At 58.6% G+C, this 22700-nt stretch overlaps 3 protein-coding genes across 4 annotated transcripts in view; all 3 read right to left on the bottom strand.

Moving 5' to 3' along the window:
- Window positions 1-504: 504 nt before the first annotated feature.
- FDX2 (ferredoxin 2) lies at window positions 505-4802 on the bottom strand. Its single transcript, XM_028088807.2, has 5 exons — window positions 4400-4802; window positions 4259-4313; window positions 3954-4060; window positions 1058-1145; window positions 505-907 (listed from the first exon to the last, which is right to left on the bottom strand). Exons 1-5 carry the CDS (start codon window positions 4800-4802, stop codon window positions 751-753), a joined length of 810 nt encoding a protein of 269 aa, XP_027944608.2. The 3' UTR covers window positions 505-750.
- RAVER1 (ribonucleoprotein, PTB binding 1) lies at window positions 4788-19893 on the bottom strand. Of its 2 annotated transcripts, XM_028088805.2 has the most exons (14): window positions 19624-19881; window positions 18036-18102; window positions 14535-15004; window positions 11017-11208; window positions 10715-10844; window positions 10258-10352; window positions 9330-9417; window positions 8820-9031; window positions 8630-8723; window positions 8418-8554; window positions 7360-7434; window positions 6749-6889; window positions 6273-6356; window positions 4788-6169 (listed from the first exon to the last, which is right to left on the bottom strand). In XM_028088805.2, the coding sequence occupies exons 1-14, from the start codon at window positions 19840-19842 to the stop codon at window positions 6023-6025; spliced, it is 2151 nt and encodes a 716-aa protein (XP_027944606.2). In that variant the 5' UTR covers window positions 19843-19881; the 3' UTR covers window positions 4788-6022. The 2 variants fall into 2 exon arrangements, with proteins under 2 accessions (XP_027944606.2, XP_027944605.1); XM_028088804.2 differs by having other exon boundaries at window positions 8418-8723; window positions 19624-19893.
- A 217-nt stretch (window positions 19894-20110) lies between these two features.
- ICAM3 (intercellular adhesion molecule 3) overlaps window positions 20111-22700 on the bottom strand; it is a 7024-nt gene continuing 4434 nt past the window's right edge. The window contains exons 4-8 of the mRNA XM_028088806.2: window positions 22068-22379; window positions 21454-21735; window positions 20859-21113; window positions 20501-20749; window positions 20111-20396 (exon numbers count right to left, since the gene is read on the bottom strand). Of these exons, the coding sequence (XP_027944607.1) occupies window positions 20200-20396; window positions 20501-20749; window positions 20859-21113; window positions 21454-21735; window positions 22068-22379 (1295 nt within the window). The 3' untranslated portion in view covers window positions 20111-20199. The remainder of the gene's footprint in view (window positions 20397-20500; window positions 20750-20858; window positions 21114-21453; window positions 21736-22067; window positions 22380-22700) is intronic.

Genomic DNA, 22700 nt, shown 5'->3' with positions numbered 1-22700 from the left:
CCGGAGCCCACTCGATGAGCCCCACCTGAGTGGAGCGGGACGTGCCTGGTGGGGGCGCTTCTGGCGGAGGCGGCGAGGAGCCCCACCTGGGCGGGGCGGGGCGAGTGCGGTGGGGCGCCTCTGGCAGGCAGCCCTGGGCGCCCGGTTCCAAGCCCCCCGCCCAGCCCTCTCCCCCGACGCCGGCCTCGGTCCCACTCTGGCATCTCTGCTCGGGTGGCCTTCACACCCCTCCAGGCCAGCCTGGATCCCCCCCCCCAAATCCCTCCGCGGCCGGGGGGGCGGGGCCTTGCCACGCGGGGGCACGTGTGCTCAGGCTCCCGGGCTCTCCCGGCAGGCAGCCTCCAGGTCTCTGCGTCAGCCGTCCCGCCACCCCAGCCCCGTGGCCCCGGCGCTGCCGTGGGAGGGGAGAGTTGGGGGTCCAGAAGGTGCGGCTACAGACCCCAAGGCCTGCCGTCCCCGCCCCCCCCCCAGGACCCTCAAGACACCCTCAAGACACACTGGAGGTCTGTGAGACAGTTTTATTGTTGTTCCAGTTAGATTCCACCGTATCTACACACTGATTCTCCTGAGTTTGGGGGAGTCCCCCCCAGCCTCCCAAACCAGAGCCTGGACATGGGATCTCTCTGAGGCAGGGCCTCTGGCCTTCTGGTTGCTTCCAACATCTCTCTCGGGCCTGTCCATGCTCTGGGCTGGGCTGGCAACTTGGCTATTCCTCCAGTTCCGGCCACGAGGCCGCGGGTGCCCGGGGTGTCAGTGGGGCTTGGGGACATGGCCGTCCACGTAGAAGTTCCTGGTGATCTTTGGCAGCGTGAACTCGGCCCCTTCCAGCTCAGGAGTCAGCACGATTTGGCAGCCCAGCCGGGAGTTCTCCTGAAGAAGGGGGGCCATGTCCAGCATGTCGTCCTCCCTGCAGCAAGAACAGCAGTCACCAGGCGGCAAGCTGCCCAGCTGGTGAGGGCCCCACAGGGCAGGGATGAGGCACCTCTCAGGCCGGCGAGGGGCAGCGCCACCGCCAGCAGCTGCAGGGGGGAGTCGGGCTGGGGCTGCCCCCGCTCACCTCTCAGCGGGAGGAGGCAGAAGGTCCAGGTGGTCCTCGCTCACGTACACGTGGCAGGTAGAGCACGCCAGGGAAGCTTCACAGGCCCCTGGGGGCAACAAGTGAGGAGGTGCCAGTGAGGGGCACGGTCAGGTAGGCACCATGCGGTCAAGGACAGAAGGGGGAAAGAGGCCCTTTGTTTCCCCACGCGCCCCTCGGCCGTCCTTCCCGGGCCCGCACCGAGCGCACCCTCCGCCCCGTCATCCACTCGGCTAGCTGCTCCCGAGCTGTGTGTAAGTTTTGCAAAGGCACGTCCGGGGTGTCCCGTCTCCCAAGGACCAACCCCCCAGCAGGCTGTGGACCAGACTGCGTACATGGAACCATGAATGAGCGTGGACTTGACTTCAGTGTGGCTGAGGGGGGAAAAAGGCAGGGTCCCTGCAGCCTGTAAGCCCTTGCGGGGACCCTGTCACTGTGCTGGGCAAATGGGTTTCCGTCTCCCTCTTGCTCCCGAAGAGGGGACCTGCTTCCTCAACACTCAAGTGTGGCAGGGGAAGAGACCAGAAAATAAGGGTTGAAAGATACAGAAGCTGGGGTTTCCTGCTTTTCCCTTGGACACATTCCCACCCTTTGGACCGATCGCTGAGAACTGCTCTTTGGGGATAATGTCCCTCCTGGTCTAAAACCTTCCAAGGCCATGGGGCGCCTGGGTGGCTCAGTCATTAAACGTCTGCCTTCGGCTCGGGTCATGATCCCGGGGTCCTGGGATCGAGCCCCGCATCAGGGAGCCTGCTTCTCCCTCTCCCGCTTCCCCTGCTTGTGTTCCCTCTCTTGCTGTGTCTCTCTCTGTCAAATAAATAAAAACTTAAAATAAATAAATAAATAAAACCTTCCAAGGCCTTTTCGCAGCCAGAATAAAACCAAACTCTTCCACTCAATCTTTGAGATTCCCCCGACCCCTCACTCACTCACTTCAGCCACACTGCCCCCCCCCAACTCCAACGCACCAAGCTCGTCCCCAGCATATGGCCTCTGCACTCGTTGCACCCTTGCCCTGGAATGTTCTTCTCTCCACTCTTTTACCAACAGAACTCATCTGTTCTCCAGTTCCCCCATCTCCTGTTTCTTATTCTCTCCCCGCACGCCCCCACCCGTGCCCGGCCTTGGGGACTCTAATTTCTGCACAACATTTACCACAAGCTCAGGTTACCACCTGAATCTCTGGGCGTACCTATGCTCCATCAACGTGGCCTCCGTCTTTGTACTTGACACTGAGCCTGGCATATGGATGCTCAAGAGACATGTGTTTTAAGTGAATGGGACAGATTTCTGTCTTCCACACATGTTGGATAATGAGGATGTAGCTGCAAGGCAGCCTCCTGACCCGGAAGAACCCCCCAGGGGGACCTGGTGACTTTGCCCACCCTCCCTGTCTCCTGGGGATAAAATGTCTGGACCCTGAAGCCCCAGGCAGCCCCCAAGGAATCTCTTCCTCAGTCTTGTTTCCCACCTCATTAGCACCCTCATCCCACGAGACAGAGATTATTGAATACAATAGTCCCAGCTAGGCACTGCATACTAACCAGGTGCCAGGCATTCAGCACTGCTTCCGAGATCTCTTTAATCCTCCAGAGCAACCCAATGAGACAGTTAACTAAATTATCCCCTTTTATACATGAGGCGTCAGAGGCCCAGAGAGGTAAAGTACCTTGCTCAGAGTCATAGAGCTGCTAAGAGGCAAAATATGAACACAGGCCACTTGCCTCTAAAACTCATGTTCCAATCTCTGTCCTGGACTCCTGGTGACTGGATTCCAGAACAGAACTTGAGGCAGGCCTGCCATGACCAGCCCCCCAACATCCCCACCCCCGATAATGATTAAATCAGGCTCTGTATTATATTCACCCAACAAATAACCCTGTACATTTTTTTTTTCAGACTGCCCTTTCCAGCTGCTTATGATATAATTACATGTTTACTCCTGGAATTATGGTCCCTATTAAGTTGAAATTGATGTGAAATGATAGGGGCCTTGTCTGTTTTGTACATTGCTGCCTGGCACACAGTAGGTATTCAATACACATAGAAGAGCAGCACAGATTAGTGGCTAAAATAAACTGGCTTTGAATCTAGTTTTGCCACTTACTTGACTCTGGATCATGTCAACTTAACCTGGGGCTGCTTCCTCACCTATAAAATAACAATCTTCCCTATCACATAACCTTGTCAGGAAGATTCAATCAGTCAGTAGGTATTTAATGAGCTTAAAATAATGTCTGCTATGACTATCTTTTATTCAGCAAATACTGATTTTAATACCCATTACATCTAAATACCATGACAGACAACCGATAAGTAGCACCAGGGTTTCTGATCTCATTCTGAAGACAGATGACAAAAAGGAAACAAGACACTGAGAAGTGTTAGGAGGACTATAAAGCACACTGAGGTGACAGTGACCAGGGGTGGGGGTCTTAGGGGGGCTGAGGGGGGGAGATTGTCAGAAAGATGACATTTACGTTGAGACCTGAAGGATTAATCTGGTGGGAAAGTACTTCAGATGTCTGGAGCAGCAAATGCAAAAGCCCCGAGGCAGGAATGAACTTGGCTTTTTGTTTGAGGAACAGCAAGAAAGCCAGAGTGTCTAGATTAGAGAGAGGAAGGAGAGAGAGAATACAAGTTCCTGCAGGGCAAGAATGTTAATAACCTCTAATAAATGCTCAATAAATAGCTGCTGAGTGAGTGAAGGTTTAGAGCTGGTCAGGGTTTGAGACATTGGTGAGGAGTCTGGATTTTAGCCACGTTTGATGGGAAGCCATGGGGGGGCGGGGTTAAGTAACGGAGAACCGTATCTGATTTGCAGGGTTTTTAAAACAATGAATAAGGACCTCCCCAATTCCCAGTGTGGGGTTCCCACCTTCCAGGTCCACTCCATGGCGCTGGGCCAGGTGGAGAACATTGTCCCCCACTCTGCCGCTCACGGGAATCCGTTGGCCTGACCGGTCTACGAACACCACGTTCACCCTGGGGACAGATGGGGGTGCAGATACCAAACTTGATGGTGGGCGCGGTGGCCAGGTCACGTCTAGGGTTAGGGGGCCTTGACGGCCAGGGGAATAGAACGAGGTAGAAGGGGGACACAGAGATGAGGCTGCAGGGCAAGGCGGGGACCAGAGGAACCTCGTGGGATAAAGAATGGGGGACTTGGCCCCCTACACTCACACGTCCCCGGGCCGCTCGGGGCCGCCAGCTGCTTCTTCCCCCGCCGGGCTCGAGCCTGGAAAACACGGTTGGGTGAGCGGCCGCGGCGCGCCTTGCGGGCGTCCGGCGGATTAACGCTGTCCCCCAAAGCGCCCCAGGTACCTGTTGCTCGGAATCTTCTGGCTGTCACTGGCGCCGCCGCCTCCCCCGACCCCCGAGAGCCCCCAGGCCGGCTCCACCAGGCTCCACCGGCCGCCCGCAGTAGAAACCCAGCACTCACGCCTCCCCGGGACACGGAGGCGGCCATGACAGGCATCACGTGACCCGGGCCTGGGCATGCCCAGTGGCGGCCACGCGACCAAAGGGCCCGTAATTGCCCAAATACGAGCACTGCCGTTTGAGTGGGAAGCGTGCGAGGAAGGACTCCAGGAAGGGACTGCCAGAGCGCGAGGGAGCCATGCTGGCTCACCCACACACGAAAAGACCTGCGGGGCCATCCCCGACTACCCACCCAAGCCCACTGTTTGTCCCAAGAACCAGCCAGCTCTGCTTTCTTTAAAACCATTTACTTACAAACTTTAATTCAGCAAAGGAAGGTCTGTGAGAGAGGACTGGGGAGACGACACCCCCCTGGAGTGGATGTGGACCCCCCCGTGTCAGGGGAGGGAAGCTGGTGGCCCAGCCGGCCAGGGGGAGGGCCCAGGATCTCCTCAGGCCGACAGGTCCTGCTGGTGGGCAGGGGCAGAGCTTATCTGCATGAAGTTGCTGGACTGGGCACTGGGCCAATAGGAGGCCAGCTCCAGGTGTTCTAGCCTGGGGTTGGAGAGGTGGAGCTCATCTTCAATATGGGGGCGGGCGGGGGGAGAGAGCAGAGGCTCAGTGAGATGCACGATAACCGGACTCCCACAGACTGACAGCAGGACTGGCTTAAGCTGGCAGAGAAAACCCGTCTCTGCACATAGGCCTGGGTAGGAGGGATGATGGGGTTGGTTTGCCAAGACCAAGGCTTTGGCCTTCTACTGTCTTCAGAGTGGGGACCCTGGGTAGAGGGGCCCAATCCCCAGGCCAGAGCCATTTGGTCCTGAGTCAAGCTTCCAGAGCTCGGCATCGAAAAGGCTCTGACCGCAGGGCCTGGGACCCAGCTTTAAGGCATCAGAAGGCGAGGGAACTGTGGCAGGGGGCTGGGGACCCCCAGCTGGAATACAGGTCAGAGTGAACAGGCAGGGGCAGGACACAGCCATGCCTGCAGCAGACATGAGAGAAAGAGGGCTGAGCCATTTCAAACCGGAAAGAGTGGAATGAAGGCCCAGACATGCTGGACCTTGAAGGAATCAGAGCTGGGGGTCGTCCTGGATTGTTTAAAAAATAATACAAATTAGAAAAGGAAACAAAAGTCAATTGTCAAAGTTAAAAAAGGGGGACAGTCTCTGATCCTCACGGGAGGTCAGGGGAACCTCCAAGGCACTCGAAAGGCCAAGATACAGGAGTGACGAGGCAGGAGAGGACTCCCAGAGAGACACAGACACAGGCAGATACAGGGAGGGGACAGAGAGCAGGCCAGGGCCCCTCTCTCTTAAGGCTGTAGAGTTTCCATGCCGGGAGCAGGCCAGAGGTGCAGTGTGGCCCCCAGACTCCCCCACACTCCTTGGGTTCCGGCTGGTTGGTCAACAAAGTCTTTCAGAGATTTTTCTATTACTGAAAGGGGGGGGGGGGAACACAAACAGAACACCAGAAAACCCAAAAGCGATTTGGTGCAGGCCCTTGAGCATCTCTGGCACTGGACCCTTAGAAAATCCGCTTGCGCTTCAGGTAGGAATCTGCGTAGTGGCCCCCAAGGCCCTGGGAGTGCTGGCCCACGTAGCTGCCTTCGGGGCTGGGCTCGGGTGAGGGCAGCAGGTGGGCAAAGCTGCGTTTCTGGCCACCCAGTGGGGTCTAGAGACAGAAGGGAGGGGGTGACAAGTCAGAGGCCATCAAGGGGCCACTGCTCCCCAACCCGGCACGTCCCCGCTGCCCTCCCCACCCACCCCCCCCGTACCTTCAGCAGGTGGCTGTGGCCATTTGGCCCAGGGCCGAGGCCCAGGAGCCCTTCTCCGGAGCCCAGTGGAGAGGAGCCGACCGCCTGGGAGACATGGGAGAGAGATGGAATGGGAGAGGAAGTGGCCCCCAGGGAAAAGGCAAGGGGTTTCAGGCTCGAATCCTGCCTCTGCCACTCATCAGCTAGGAGACTGGGGGGACTTCTCTTTTCTGAGCCCGTTGCCTCATTTGTCAACTGGGGCTAATCTCACCCACACCGCAGGCTACTGGGGAGGGAGTGAAAGGTGGCCAGGAAGGCTGGGCAACATTAGGTGCAAGACACACAGGTGTGGGGATGGCCTGTCTGAGCTCGTCCCTGAGCAGAGCTGACCCCCGCTCTGCCACCACCTCAGCCTGGGTCTAGGCACCAAAGGCCGCAGGGGCACCTGCATCCTGGCTGTCCCTGGGGAACTGTCCACAGCTGGGGAAGCTCCTCACCTTGTTAAGGTGGCTCTGCTTGAGGCCAGCCTGCAGGCCACTGGTGAAGTAGGAAGTGGGAGAGCCCGAATAGAAGTGGGAGAGGGGCCCCCCGCCGCCCCCACCACTCCGTTCTCCGAAACCACTTGGCGGAGGGGACATCTGCAGAGAGCGGGATGGGCTGAGTGAGACAGATTATTGGAGAACCCAACCCATTTTGTAGATCCTCCCAAATGCCCCCTCCCCCCCAGCTTTGGCCAATGGGACAGCAGCATGACGCTAAAGGCAGAGGTGCCTGGCCTCCCTGCTTCCTCTTGGGAACCCTGGGACCACCACCACATGCAGGCCAGCCTCACAGGGTGGCCTGCTGGAAAACGAGCTCCATGGGCCGCAGATAAATCATCCCAGCTGAGGCTCCTTCCCCCGCCTAGTAACTGCCAGGTATGTGACCAAAACCAGTGCAGACTGCTCAGCCCCAGCTGTGCCACCAGGGAACCACCTGCTGGCCTCCCCAAAGACTGGTGGGAAATCAAGTATCTGCTGTTCTGTGCGACCAAGTGGTGGGGCCCCTTGTTATGTGGCAAAAGCTAATGGATACGCCCAGGAGATGAGATGGATGGGGCAGCTCTTACTTTGTGTCGGCTGGGTCTGTGAGGCCCTAGCGCCGGCTCCCGTGGGTGGGAGAAGAGCCGCCGAGGTCCCACATCCTGAAGGAAAGGGAGAGAAGCATGTTGGGTGGGAGTCTGCACCAGCTTCACCCCTGGCTGAGTTCCACGGCACAGCTGTCCCGGGGAAGTCTGGCCCCTCCAGCAGAGGACACACTCGACTGCGGGTGACTTCCAACTGCAGGCTGGACAGCTGGGATGAGATGCAGTGTGCGCCCCACAGCAGGGAGGGGTTCCACATCAGCCCCGGAGACGGCTGCTGTGAAGGCATGTGACCCCTGTGGGGCCACGTGTTCACAGTGTTTCAAGACCACTGGGCATCTGTATTGTGTGAGCCCTTTTATATGTTAGCGTTGACATTTATTTCAGTTGTTACTTTTTTTAAACCCGGTGTGGGCCAGGGGTGCCTGGGTGGCTCAGTCAGTTAAGCGGCTGCCTTCGGTTCAGGTCATGATCCCAGGGTCCTGGGATCGAGCCCCGCATAGGGCTCCCTGCTCCGCGGGAAGCCTGCTTCTCCCTCTCCCACTCCCCCTGCTTGTGTTCCCTCTCTCGCTGTTGCTCTGTCAAATAAATAAATAAAATCTTAAAAATAAATAAATAAGCAAATCTGGTGTGTGCCAAACATAACACAGAGGGGCCTGCAGGTGGCCGGGCTGCAACATCTGACCCCGGGGGAGGCTGGGATCACAGAAGGAGCAGCTCTCCAGGGACAGGGACAAGAGTCAGAGAAGGGAAAGAAGGACAGAAAGACCAACAGGACACCGAACCTTGTCTCTAAGAGGCCAAAGGCCAGCCTAATGCCTCTTGGGAGAGAAAGACAGGAAGCAGGTCTGATGTGCAGAGACAAATAGACATGAGACAGGGTGGGGACTGGGTCTGGCACCTTCCCCGCAATCTCCCTAGCGCTCACCTGGCCCTCAGTACTAGAGAAATAGTACATGCTCCAGAGAATGACTTGCTCTGGGGGACAAAGGGCCACAGCGGCAGCCCTCGGGGGGCTGACCGCATGGCAGCTAGGTACTCACCGAGGGGTAGTCGAAACCACAGCTGTCAGGCAGCCCTGGTTCAGGGGGCAGACGGGTGCTGGCGAGAGGGCTGAGCAGGCGGGACTTGAGCTGGAAGGCTTTGCTGCTGCCGCCGCCTCCACCACCACCTCCAGGGGCTGGGGGGTTAGGCAGGTGGCCCTCAGCCGGGCGGCGGCTTCTCCCTGTGCCTCCCCAGCCCCGAGCCTCCTTACCCGCCAGGTTGCTGGCCGGGAGTAGGCTGTGTAGGTTCAGGTAGGGATTCAGGGGGATCCGGAAGTCCTTTGGGGGTTCCCCCAGCAGCGAGACCTGTGGTGGGAGGGCTGGATTCGTGAGGGCCCCTGGCAGGCAGGCTCTTGCAGGGCAGCAGGTTGCATTGGTACTGGGTACAGGGCAGAGCCTTACCCCAGGGGGTGCTGGCAGAGGTCCACTGTCTTTCTGGAGGCTCCTAAGGCTGGTGCCTCGGAGTCCCACTGGGGCAGGGGGTGGAGTGAGCTGGGCTGCTGGGGGACCCAGGCCTATGGCTTCCCGGTCACCCCCAGAGGGGCCAAGTAGTGGCGGCAGCAGAGGTGGTGGCTTTCCTCGCCGCGGCGGCAGCTCCGGGGGCAGGGCCCCCCCTACAGGGAGAAGGTGGTGTTGGCGCCCAACCCCACAGGACCCGTCTTCCTGGGGCCCTGAGCCTCCACTTGGACCGGGACCAGCAGGTATGTGGTGAGCATTGTGCAGAGCCCTCTAAGCACATCACCTCCCAGGATGCTCCCGGCCACCCTGGGTGGTGAGGGCCCAACTGACAGACGGGGCCATTGAGACCCAGAGAAATGAGGTCATGTGTCCATGCCCAGTAAGGAAAGGGGCTCAGAAAGGGGAAGTGGGAACGGGGTCCAGAAAGATGAGGGGGCACAGGGTCTGTGTTACCTGCAGACAGCTCCCCGAGGAGGGGGTTGGCCGGCTGGGCCGCAGGCTGAAGGGTGCCCAGGGGAGAGTCTCCTAGGATCCCAGGCTTCTGGAGACAGAGCATAATCAGCTGGAGATGGGCCAGTGTGGCTCAGACAGCGGACAGGGGTCGCCACACCCAGCACACCCGGACTCCAGGCCCCAGCCCGTCATGGGCAGACATGCACAGTGTCCCCCAGTGCCTGCAACATCCCAGCCGTCACCCATCTGGCCACCCAGTGGTGACGGAGGGCCTCCTGCATACCAGGCCCTGGAGAGACCCTGGAGACATGCACCATATGCTCGGCGTGTCAGGGCCCGTCACCCACACTGCTAACCACTGTCAGACACACATAAGATGACAGTCCTTCCCAGGCACACTGTCCCACACCCAGGCCCCCTGCTATCATGGAAGCACAGTGTCCAACACAGTGTAACAGCCACACATGGAGCCAGTCACTTTTAGCCACGCAAGCCCCTAATTCCATCAGTGGCAGTCCGACACACCCATGTCACTGACTTGACCCTAATGAACCAAACTGGGTGGATCAGTGGCGTGTTTGTGTGTGTCTGCGTGTGTGTGTGTGTGTGTGTGTGTGTGTGTCTGCGTGTGTGCGTGTGTGTGTGTGTGTGTGTGTGCGTGTGTACATCTTGGTCTGCCCAGGTCTCCATGTATATGCGTTGAGAAGGTGGGAGCAAGACACCAGCGAGCTACTCCCCTGTGAAGCCTGGACTTTCTCTCCCAGACTGAGTCACTACCTGAGTCCTGAGCACCTGCCACAGACACGAACACATGTCCTGTCACCCTGCTGATGGCAAGCCACTGGCAGGTGCGAGGGGGGTGTGAAATGGACCGACGAGGGGCAGGGGCATGCGTGTGTGCGCAGAGGGCCCAGGGCCGCGCAATTACCTTCTGACTCTGGGTCTGCAGGGCGAGCTGCAACAGCGCCGTGGATAGGGCGGGCCCGCTGAGCAGCGGCATGGCCGGAGGTGCACCCAGGAGGCCTGGGGGACACCAGGAAGTGAGCAGTGGACCCTGGATGGAAGCGCCTGCCCCAATTAAGCACAACCCCGGGCCTGAAGCTCCCAGAAAACAACTGATGTCCCCAAAACAAGGGCCCAGGAAGGGAGTCTGCCCCAGGGAGGGACAGCCCTTTCCACTACCCTGCCTCACTGCAGGTGGCTCTGCTCCCCCCCCGCCGTGAGGGGCTCAGGGCACCAGCTCCCTCTGGTGACTGCCACTCTCATCCCAGCCACTGCTCACGGACTCAAGTCACTTAGAGCTCAGATGGGAAAAGAGCCTGGGGAGGTGCTGGGTTCCGAGAGTGCTGCGGACCCCGGCCGCCACTCTCCCTGCCCCACCTTACCCTGCTTGCCCCCTGCACTGCCGTGGAGCAGGGGGTTCAACAGCAGCTGGAGGGAGGCGGAGGGCCCCAGGTTGTTGAGCAGCTGCAGGATGTTGGGCTCAGGCAGGAGTCCTTTGCCCCGATTGAGGGCCTATAAAGAGAAATGGAAGAGCGGCTTAGAGCCCCACCTAGCCTCAGGGATGCGGGCTCACCTGTCCCTCTCACCCTGAGTCCAGCCGACACCCTGACTTTTTAAGAGAGGGCCTGACCCCTGGTTGCCCCACCCCCACCCCCAGGGGTACACTTCCCAGGCAGGCACTCACCGTGGCCTGGGCAGCGATGAGCGCGGCCAGCATGCTGCGGCCAGGGGGCCCTGGGGCACAGAAGGAGACGCGCAAGTGGCTGCCCCCCAGCGCCAGGCCGTCCGCCCGCTGCTGCGCTTCTTCTGCCATTTCCGCCGTCTCGTACTCCAGCACAGCGAAGCCCTTCAGCTGCCCATCCTGGCCATATGCCAGCTGGGGGGGGGGGGAGGAGATGTGAGCACCCAAGTGGCAGTGGCAGCCATCACGTGAAGTGACAACAGTGACCAGACTAGGATCCCGATCATGACCGTGAACTCCCCAGAGGGCGTGGGTTTTTGGCCCTACACTCTTCTAAGCCCCGCTCCTGCATTAGCTCATTGAATCTTCTCAATGGCCCTAGGAGGCTGCATCCTACCCATTTTTCAGAGCAGACAGCTGAGGTTCAGAAAGGTCAACATGCCCGAGGTCACACAGCAGGTAGCAGCGCGAAGCTGGGGTCCACCTCGCATGGGTCAAGTCCCCTGGGGCTCAGGCCAGTGCTACTCTGGGACTCTGATGGGGACTGCCCAGCGCACGAAGGCGCAGGAAGGACACAGCCGGGGGGTGAGACACATGACCTCCAAGCTCAGGTTCAAGACCAGATGTGCCAGCTGGGAGGGAGGTCACACAGCCAGTGAGCCGCGCACCCCCCCGCCTCCCCTGACAGCAGCCCGTTGGTACTTTAGGCCCACAGCCCCTTTTCCAGACCCTGGGGGCAGATGTGTCCCAGGATTGAGACTCTTTTGGAAGAAAGGGAGAATGCTGCACATGCTATATATCATGTGTCCGTTCCCCCACTGGGGTCTGGGGCTCCCGCACATCAGACGCACAGATCTCTGCAGCAAGACACAAATGGCCCCATCAGGTCAGGTCAGGTCAGGCTCTGCCACCATGCAAGCCTTCCACCCACTCAGGGAACGAACCTCTTGGTTTTCAGGGCATTGTGGGTGCTGTCCCAGGGCAGACAGATCCCGGGCGAGCACCTGGCCGGACAGTGCCTGCCCGCGGGCTGGGTGCTACAGGGGCTGTTTCACCACGTCGCAGAGCCAGGCACGGGCAGCACTCCCACTCTGCAGGGGAGGAAACAGGCTCCGAGAAGGGCAGTCCCTTGCCCGGGCCATGGAGCTGGAGCTGGGAGCAGAAGAGGCCACGCTGCTGCCCTTCAGGAAACCAGCCACCTCTGTGTGGCTATGGCTGTTTCAGGAACCAGTGATGCTCCTCCCAGTCCCCAGTGATGCAGAGTGTGGTATGGAACCAAGACAATGTCCATCCACAGAGGACAGCGGAATCCACGAAATGGAATACGGTGTAGCCCCAACAGCAATGAAAAAGCTCTCATGTCTGAGCACGAAAATATGCCCAAGACTGAAGGGAAGAACCAAACCGAAGCAAGCACGGCAATATCTGGGTCAGGAAAAGGGGAACACGAAGACACACACATCTGTTTGAAGCGTAATAAAATCTCACCAGAAGGAGACACCACCACAACCTGGTTTGAGCAGGGACTGCAGGCAAAGGCGCCAGGGTGGGGCACCTTCACCACCGACCTTTCTGCACTTGCTGAATCTCCAAACAGGACTGGACTGCCCATTCACAAAAATAAATTAAATGGAAAAGGCTTCTTAAAACACCCAAGGTCTCATGATACCTGCTTTATTAGTGTCTACAGCATTGAGATGTTAGGGAAACCGGCGTGTGAGTAACTGGCAAAGCGCGCCAGAGCGGGCTGCTAGGGCATTTCCCTGATGTTCTCATCTTGGTGATGTTGAAAACGATGCTCCCCACCAGGACGGCCAGTTCCCAGCTTGGCATCCAGCCTTCTTGGAAGGTGAGGGTGCCCGCTTAAGAGTGGGGGGCCCCAGGGTCAGCTGACAGACCTCGACTCCCAGCCCACCTTACTGCACGTGCCCAGCCCTGGGCCTTGTTTTCCTCATCTGTAAAGTGGGGCCAACACACAAACCCACCTCAAACGGTGGTTGTGGGGATTTAAGGAGATGCTCCCCAGGGGCAAGGAAGGATGGCACTCTAGATGTGCACCTGCTCTGAGTGCCCAGGTAGGGTGGCTCTAGCTGTCAGCCCACCTCTACTGAGCACTTCACCTTCACCTCTGACCAAGTCCCAGATGCACAACTTCTAACAACACGTGCCATCTTACAGAGGAAGAGAGAGGGGGGTCAAAGGGCAACCAAGGCTTCACGGCTCCTAAAGAGGGAGATTAAGGCTCAAACCTCAACGTGCCTGACTCCTGAGCCCGGCCTCCATTCAACCAGGACACCTACTATAAGTGGAAGCATGTACCAGTAGCCATTCACAATAACCTAATCACAAAGCACTGCTAGCCCCATTTCCAGATGGGAAAACTGAGGCTCGGAGCAAGAACTTAAGTTGGTCACGGCCCTGCTGTCCCATCTCCATAAGAGAGGACGTGGCTGCCAAGCTAAGTCATCTGTCTCCTGAGCCTCCCACCCAGGGCCTAGCACAGGGCAGGTACGCAACAGAAGGCAGCAGCGTGACCAAATGCAAAGTGAGCAAGGAGCGGGCTTCCTAAGACTCCACTTACACAAGGGAAGTGGGACTCACCCATGGCCACTGGGGTCAGGGCCCGTACACCAGCTCCGTCAGGCTGGCCCGGGGCTCTGGAGCCAGGCTGCAGCGTTCCCATCCCAGCCCTGCCACACCCTGGCTGTAGAGCCCTGGGTAGGGCACTTGAACTTGTGCCACCTGAAAATGGGGTGTTACCTGCCTCTCTGGGCTGTTCTAGGTTGAAGGGATTCTAAGGAATGTGCCCAGTGGGTGCTGAAGGAATATCTATGCTGGGGGTTGTGGGTAAGGCTATCTGGGGTCTGAGGAGTGGGCCCCGGCTTGCTCTCACACCACTGTGCCTGTCGCAGGGCCCGGCAGGCACACAGACATGCATGACACATGTGACTCGGATGAACCAGACTGTTTTGCCAACCCAACGTGTGAGCGTTGAATCCTTTTATGGCGGAGGGAAACCAAGACTCAGAGAGTGAGTGACTTGCCCAGAGGCACAGAGCCGGGCTGGAATCCAGCCAAGCCCAATTTCCTGACCTCCAGGCTCAAAGGGACTGTGGGCTTCTCTGGACAGCCTCCTCAAAGCCAGGCCTAGGAGCCAGGAGGCCACTCGGCAAAAGTCTGATGAACACGGAAATGGGAGCGAGATGTGAGCAAGCCTCGCACCAAGCTTTCACAAAGGCGGCCTCACCTGCGTTTTATAGGAGGCCCAAGTCCACCGAGATTAAGCAAGTCGCTAAAGGGTGCACTGGGATCTGAGGCCCAGCCATCTGGCTCCGAGCTGGGCTGTCACCCACTACACCACGTGGGCTTTCTAACAAGAACCCCATTCAAAGTAGCACTGCCGCTGCTTTACTAAAAAGGGACCCAGGAGATTAGAAAAGGCAGGTGACGCCAAAGAGCCCCTCTGAGGCACTCTGGCCCCCCCAGGTACCCCAGGCCCCGGCACCAGGCCCAGGGCTCACCTGGCAGAAGGTGGGCGTGTGGGCCGCCGCCAGTGCCCGGCGCAGGGCGTCCCCGTCGCTGAAGCCAGGGGGCAGCTGGTCGACACAGAGGCAGCGCGAATGCAGCAGCTCAGGTGTCAGCTGCCCGGCATCTGTCCAGTGCACGTAGAGGGTGCGTGGGCCCAGCGGCTTGCCCAGCAGGTCCGACTTGGCGCGGGCGGCCGAGTCCTTCTTCATGTACTCCGCGAAGCCGTAGCCCTTGGAGTGGCCGGTGCGCTCGCTGTAGACCAGAAAGCAGCGCTCCAGGCTGCCGAAGGGCCGCACCAGCTCCTCGAACTGCTGCTGGGTGAAGCTGGGGGGCAGGTTGGCCACGCACAGCAGGGCGTCCGTGGGCTGCAGCTGCACGGACAGCTCGCGCTCCCGCAGGTGGCTCTGGTGGAAGGCACGGATGGCAGCCTCGGCCTGCTCCCCGTTCAGCAGGGTCACGAAGGCTGCAGCGGGAGGGGGCACGGGCTCAGGGGGCAACCCCGAGGGGCACCCCCCCTTCACCCCACCGCCGCCCCCCCACCTCTCTACACCTTGCGCGACCTCAGAATACCCAAAAACCAGGACGTGTCAGGGACCAGCCAAGGGAATGGCTGGCAGCCTGCAGTCCCTGCTGCAGGGGTCTCCTGCCTCCCCAAGCCCCGCTTCCTGCTCTCGTCCCCGCTCCCCACCCACACAGCAGGGCTCACCTATTGTGTGCCTGGCCGGGTCCTACACGGGACTAACTCGGGTGACTCACAGCCGTGGTTAAGCACATGATCGCTGGGGCCTGGGGCTTCAATTCCAGCCCCTGAATGGCTCTGGGGGTCTCAGTTTCTTCGTGGGAAATGAGAATAACTTACTCCTGACAAACCCCGTTTGGCCAGCAAGGAAACAGGTCCAGAGCAGTGCCCCCTGCCCCAGTGGAGGAGCCTGGACTTGAACCCAGGCAGGCAAGCCCCAGTGCCCTGCTCTGCATCCCTCCTTCACCACCTTTCCAGGCCACCAACACCTCTCATATCCAGTCCCACTGCCACTCCTCGTTTGCTCTCCACCCAGCAGCGACAGGGAGCCTTTCAAAAGGATAATCAGATGGTGCCCTGTCCTTGTCTAGGGGTTTCTCATTACAGGGGCCAGTGGATCCTGTGTGGCCTGGCCCACTGGCCTTGCTGACCTCCTCTCCCATCTCCTGCTGCTACTTCCTGAACTGTGCCAGGCCCTGGGGCTTTGCGCCTGCTTTTCCCTGAGCGTGGAACGCTGACCTCCACGCTGCCTCGCCTGGTTAACCCCCACTCACCCTTCAATCTGCCTGCAAACATCACTTCCCCCACAAAGCCTAGCCTGACTTCTCCTGTTGCAGATCCCAGCTCTGTGCTCTTATAGGGCTCTGGAGTTTCCGGGTGTGTGTGTGTGTGTGTGTGTGTGTGTGTGTGTGTGTGCGCGCGCTCTTATAGGGCTCTGGAGTTTCCGGTTGTGTGTGTGTGTGTGTGTGTGTGTGTGTGCGCGCGCGCGCGCGCTCTTATAGGGCTCTGGAGTTTCCAGTTGTGTGTGTGTGTGTGTGTGTGTCTGTGCTCTTATAGGGCTCTGGAGTTTCCGGTTGTGTGTGTGTGTGTGTGTGTGTGTGTGTGTGTCTGTGCTCTTATAGGGCTCTGGAGTTTCCGGTTGTGTGTGTGTGTGTGTGTGTGTGTGTGCGCGCGCTCTTATAGGGCTCTGGAGTTTCCGGGTGTGTGTGTGTGTGTGTGTGTGTGTCTGTGCTCTTATAGGGCTCTGGAGTTTCCGGTTGTGTGTGTGTGTGTGTGTGTGTGTGTGTGTGTCTGTGCTCTTATAGGGCTCTGGAGTTTCCGGGTGTGTGTGTGTGTGTGTGTGTCTGTGCTCTTATAGGGCTCTGGAGCTTCCGGGTGTGTGTGTGTGTGTGTGTGTGTGTGCGCGCTCTTATAGGGCTCTGGAGCTTCCGGGTGTGTGTGTGTGTGTGTGTGTGTGTGTGTGTGTGTGTCTGTGCTCTTATAGGGCTCTGGAGCTTCCGTGTGTGTGTGTGTGTGTGTGTGCGCGCGCGCTCTTATAGGGCTCTGGAGCTTCTGGGTGTGTGTGTGTGTGTGTGTGTGTGTGTGTGTGTGTGTGCGCGTGTACACAAACCTCTGTGCTTGCAGCTGTCTGAATAACACCCTTCTCTGCAGACTAGACTATCTGTTAACTTGGTTAACAGTTACGTACCCGGTACCCAGCACACACCATTCAGTAAACACTGCTGGAAGACTATATGAATAAGAGTGTCAGTTAACCCCTGGATTCTTGATACCTAGCACACAGGCATGCTAGGTGCTCAGTAAATACTTGATTTGTTGCCCCTGCCAATATTTACTAAGCACCTATTTGGTGCCAGGCACCCACAGCTTTTTAGGTATTTTAACATGTTTGGCCCTATGGCTAACCCAAGCAGGTCATGCCCAATTTGCTGGTGAGAAAATTGAGGCTCCGGAGGGTAAATCACTTGCCTGTGGCCACAGAGTAAGGCCAGACCGGGACTTGAACCCAGGTCCATTTGCCTCCAGGGCCCAAGAACTTAACAACTACGCTAGCCCGCCACACAGGGGTCACCGGTCCTCAGCTTCTTCTCACCCAACTTACAGATTGCAAAAAAAGACCCTGGAAGGTTTAATACTGGCACAATGCCTGGCAGGCGTAAACATCCACAGAGAGCTTCCCATGCGGGAAGTGGGGGAGTACCGAGGTTGACAAGACCCCTCCCTGTTCTCATGGAGCCAGCCACCCAGTGCAGGACGCAGGTGAGTGAGAGAGCGACAAGAGCCCAGTGTGACAGTGCTATGATGGGCAGGGCGTTTGGGGCAATACGCAAGCTGCCTGATGCCACCCGGATTGCACTGTGGACAGCTAAGAGCACGGGCAGAGCGAACCACCTGGAACCTGATGGGTGCCCGAGGGGGTGGTGAGGCTGGGGCACATTCCCGCAAGGTAGTGTCAGGAGGAGCCTCAGAGATTTTTGGAGAGAGAGAAGAACAATGAAGGTTAGGACTGGATTTGATCAGATTTGCAATTGGATCAGAGCTGGCTACTGGGGGGGAGGGCAAGCAGGACCATGAAATCACAGAGGCAGACAGACCAGAGTGAGGCTGCCTTTTTGGCAAAGATGGAGGGGGCGTGGATCAGATGGAAGTTGAGGGAATGGAGGGGCGCCAATTGTTCTGGAGGACTTGGAGAAGACCAGACAGGTCTGGGTGATGGGCTGGCTGGGGGGAATGGCGTGGGGAAGAGGGGAGCCCAATACCTAGGTATCTGGCTGGGGAGCCCAGGGGAGGAACACCAAGGCTGCCTGACAATGGGCACCCAGGATGAGAGACAGAGTGGGACCACAGTCTTTCCTGCAAGGCCTAGGGGACAAGGTTGGGCCCCAAGTTCAGGACAGGAAACACTGGGTGTGGACCCTCCCAGTTTCAGGGACTGTCACCTCCTGCCACTAGCCCAACACACAGTCCCACAAACCTGTCCCTTTGTATTTGTCCACAAAACAGTACTTGAGCTCATAGTCGCTGAGCAGGTCGTGCACTTCCTGCGGAGAGAGAAGCCAAAGGATATGAAGTCACCAGGGGCTGAAGGCAGCGACCCAATGCCACCTCCATGTAGACCAGCTATGAAGGCAGATCAATTAGCATCCCCATCTTACAAATGAGGAAACATGCAGAGCCGGGATTCAGAGCCAGAGCCTAGCTGCAGACTCCAAGCTTTGAACTAACACAACACACCCTAAGATTCGGATGGGTCTGAGTTCAAGTCCCAGCTCTGCCCTTAGGGAAATAACTTCAACTCATCTGAACCTCAGTTAGCAAGTCTCTCTCCAACATCCCAACAAACTGGGCATTAACCCATTTTGTAGGTGAAAAAACTGAGGCTCAGAGAGGCAAAGGAACATGTCCAAGGTCATGCAGCTGATGAGGGCAGTAGAGGGAATGCCATGCAAGGGGTACCTGACTGGGGACCCTGTGTACTTAATAAGCCCCAAAGTGCATGGCTTCACGTGCCTCCCAATTCCCTCCTGTTGACAGGGCTGGTCTTCTGGTAAGCCCGCTTTGCGGGCAAACTCTGGGGCCTGCTACTGCCAGACACAATGTGCACCCTGAAGGAGATGGGAGTGTTCCCAGCTGAGAGATGGTAGGCACTAGGAGAGCCAGCTCTAGCAAAAAACCAGACCATACTTAGTGGCACCTGCCCCAGGTCTGTACCCAAGTCTGCCCCTCCCCACACTCTGAGACCCCACCAGCCATGTGCCTACTCGTGGGCAGGGAGTCAGTGGCAGATGTGCAGGTGGGTCAGAGAGCAAAGATTTCTCAGCAGCAGGGAGAAAGAACCCATCCCACTGTGGCAAGGCAGGGCAGACTAGATGCAATCTCCTTGAGTCCAAAGAGCACTGGGAAGCCCTGCCCCATGTAGGCCCCAAAAGAAGGGCACCCCTGGCCAGATCAGTCAAGGGAGGGGGCACAGAACAGTGGGGAAGGTCTGCAAGTCTGTGAGCTGGGAGCACTAGACTCCATTTTTCCAAATTAATCCAGAGGCTTTTTAAGAAAAAAGACCCCAGGAGCTACTACAATTTCGGATCTTTCAGAGGAGTCGGTAAACGCGTGCTATGGAAAGGCATACTCTAGTCAACCCTGAAACTTCTGGATACAAGGTCCCGCCACCCCATCGTAGAGGGGGTGGGGAAAAACACAATCAGAGCAGGGAGCAACCGGCATCCCTACTTCCACAGTCCCAATATAGCAGCCCATTCACAATCCCCCAACAAGGCCAAAGTTGCCCGCCCCCTTCCAGTTAGTTCCCCGCCCCCTTCAATCACTTGGTTTCGTCCAACCTGTGGTCGCCCCTAGCAACGTCCTCCCTCAGTCCAAAGTTGGTTTTTCCCTCCATCACCTTCCCCCCACACACATTCTGCTCTTGGTTTCTCCCGATCCCGCACTGATCCCGCGCTTGGACTCTCCCGCCGACGCCCCCCAGCGCAGGCCAGCGTTGGTGTCGCCCGGTTCCCCCCGCGCACGCGCACGGTGGTATTTCCCGCCACGCTCCCCCCCCCCCATACCTGGTTGGTCACGTCCCCCGGGAGGCCCCGAATCAGTATCTTGCGGCGGTTACGGAACTGGCGCTCGGTATGTTCTAGGCGTTTCCGGATCTCCTCTGGATCTAGCGGCGGCAGTTCTTCTTCCGGCGCCCGGCGCTCCGCGGCATCATCAGCTTCAACCTCGGCCCCAGCCTCCGGGCTCAGCGGGGGCCGGTGACTAACGGACACGTCGGCCGCCATCTTGGGAAACCCGGCGCCTTCTGGGACCAGCGAGCCTGGGCGGAGCGGCATAGAGCGGCAACGAGGGCGCGCCCGCCGATTGGCCAAGAGAAGCCCCACCTCCTTTCCCACCCCCTCAGCCCATTGGCTAAGGCCCAGCCCGCCTCTCAGAGTTCAAGCCGCGTCTGGGCGCCACAGGCCCCACCCCTTTCTGCCACAGAGATGTCACTCAAAGGACGCGAGGCGCAGTGGGTGAGCTCCTAAGCACACGTGGAATCAAACCACACACTCCGGATTTTGAGCGCTTTATTGGTGCGGAACCCGGGGATACCGCCAAACCCCCATCGTCCTTGGTTCAGCATTCCCCCAGCTGGAGGCTCAGGATGGATCCTCGCCCGAGGTGACTACCTCGGGCTGCTTAGATGTCAGGGGCAACCAAGTGCTCCCCTGGTTCACACGGTAGATGTCACTCCGCTTCTGCACACTGAAGACACACAGTAAGGCCGCGACGATAGTCACCACGCCCAGGACCACTAACACCCCCAGGACGATGGTGACGGCGCGGGAGTTCTGAGCTATGCAGAGAAGCAAGGAATAAATAAACACGCTCTGCCGCCCCGCCCCCCTCGCCCCCCGCCCGGGCTTGCCCATCTAGACCCGCGGCCCCGTCTTGGCTCACCCCGAACGTTCATCACCACAATCAGTGTGTGTGTGCCTCGTGAGCTGGCCGCCTTGCAGGAGTAGGTACCACTATAGTTTAACCCGACGAGGAATGGGATCCCGATGGGCACCTCGACCCCGGAGCTTTCCTGGAAACAGCGCAGCTGGGGGTCCGGGTTGCCCCGAGCCTGGCACTGCAGGACATGGATAGTCTTATCTTTCCACGTCAAGCGCTGAGGACATTTGGCTTGGTCAATCTTGGGACCGTCTGTGGATCGGTCAAATGATTAGACACACTCGAGGCACAATGGGGCAAGGGAGAGGCTTCCCACCAAACCAGGGGAGCAAGGGTTTAAAGATCAGAGTGACCTACTCACACAGGACACGCAACTGGACGCTGCTGTTTCTTTGTAAGATATTCCCATCCATCTCGAGGCTGGCATTGCAGAAGAAAATGCGCCTGTCGTCCCTCTCGGTGGCGTTTAGCTGAAACTGGGCAGGCTGTCCAGGGGCCGCAGCTGGAAGTCCCTCCAGCGTGACCTGGACTCGGGGTCCGGCCAAGCAAGTCACAATCACTGCGGTTCCCTCGGGGGCGCTGGGCTCACTCAGGTTTAGGATGGGACCCTGGAAGCCTGAAGAGGCGGCATTGCCCTGGAGTTTACTGACCACGCCCCTCACATCGGTCAATCCCCGCCCTCCACCTGCCTCTTTCCTCTCGGGGTATCTAGGCCACGCCTTCATGCTACTCTGTGCCACCCCCCCCGCTCCGCCCCAGTCCAACTTGGGGTACTCTGGCTATACCCTTCAGGTAACTTAGGCCCCGCCCACACAACAACCCCTCCCTCTCTGCAGGCTCAGGCCCCCCCCTCTCCAGTTTAGTCTCCGCCCGGTACATATGTCGCTCCACTCGGGATGCCGAAGCCCCGCCCCTTGCCTCGCCGGGCTTGCAGTCTTGGCTCAGCCCCCTCTTACTGTAGATGGTCAAGTTCTCCCGGGCCTCCCTGCTGTCGCTCCCCAATGTCATGTTGCAGACAACCTCCTGGGTGCCCTCCTGCCCCACGCTCGCTGTGGCCGTGGCCGTGATCGTGTTTCCGTGGCTTTCGACTGTAGAATTCAGAGTCTGGTGCCCCAGCGCCAGTTGGACCTGGACCTCGGAGGCCGGGAACAGCCCGTCCAGGGTGCAGTTCACGGACGAAGTCGTTCCCACCTCCAAGAACCGAGGGACGACGAGGTGTGGAGTGGTCATGGGCAGTGCTGGGGAGAAGGGCAGGCGTGAGCAGGAGGAGGTCTCCCAGAGCTGCTGATGGCCCTTCCCCGTGAGACGCTCACTGCCCCGAACCAGGGTCCTTCTTTCCCGGGATATCTTGCGGCCTGGATCACCCCGTCCCACAACACACCCGCTTAGGCTTCTTGTTAGTTACCGCGGCCTCGAGTCTCCCAACTGAGGCTGCATGGTCCTCAGTGGCCAAGGGCATGCCTTCCCAGAAGCCGTTGGTCCAGTCCACTCCATTCGCAAGAAACCTCCCGGCCAGGGCACCCCTATCTGGCTCAGCTCATCACCCACCCTCTGCAGTCCCTTCCCTCACCAAAAGTTCGGAGCTGCCTGGGGGCCGAGACGTTCTGGAACAGTCTCAGCCCTTGGGGCCTCAGGTCCAGGTCCGTGCGACAGGAGAAATTGGCGAGGTGGTCATCTCTGCCCGCCAGCACCGGGACCGTGACCTCGACCTCGGCGGGCTCCCCAGGGGCCGGCTGCCGGCTCAGCTCCTCCTCCCCGCGGAGCAGCACCACGAAGAGCCTGTCCCGGGGCGTCCCGCCGGCCACCTGGCAGCGCAGAGTGAAGTTTTCGCCCACGGGCTGCCAGCGGGGTAGGGGTAACAGCTCCACTCGCTCCGGGAACCCTAGGGCGGGGTTAGGGAGGGGAGAATTGTACTTATCAGCCGGCCCTACAACTCCCACCCCACGGAGCCGAGAGGAGGCTGAGGGCGGCCCAGGGCAGAACTGAATTTTGAATTAATAAACACGGAGGGCTTAGTATTGTGCCGGTAGAAGTGTTTGCTATTGTCCTTAGCATCATGATTATTATTTCCTGTTTTATGGGATATCTTGCCAGGCACTGAAATAAAAGTCAGATTTTCTGTTCCTGAGAAATTCACAGTTAAGGAAAAAAAAAAAAAGGAAGGAAGCAGACTAAGTTATGACTGCTTACAATGTTATTAGTA

Source organism: Eumetopias jubatus, unplaced genomic scaffold (genome assembly GCF_037043125.1).
Source record: "Eumetopias jubatus isolate StellerSeaLion01/CBP00866 unplaced genomic scaffold, mEumJub1_p1.0 scaffold_1, whole genome shotgun sequence".
Classification (NCBI taxonomy): domain Eukaryota; kingdom Metazoa; phylum Chordata; class Mammalia; order Carnivora; family Otariidae; genus Eumetopias; species Eumetopias jubatus.
The sequence above is the reverse complement of the archived record's forward strand: the minus strand, read 5'-3'. Positions and strand labels throughout refer to the sequence as shown.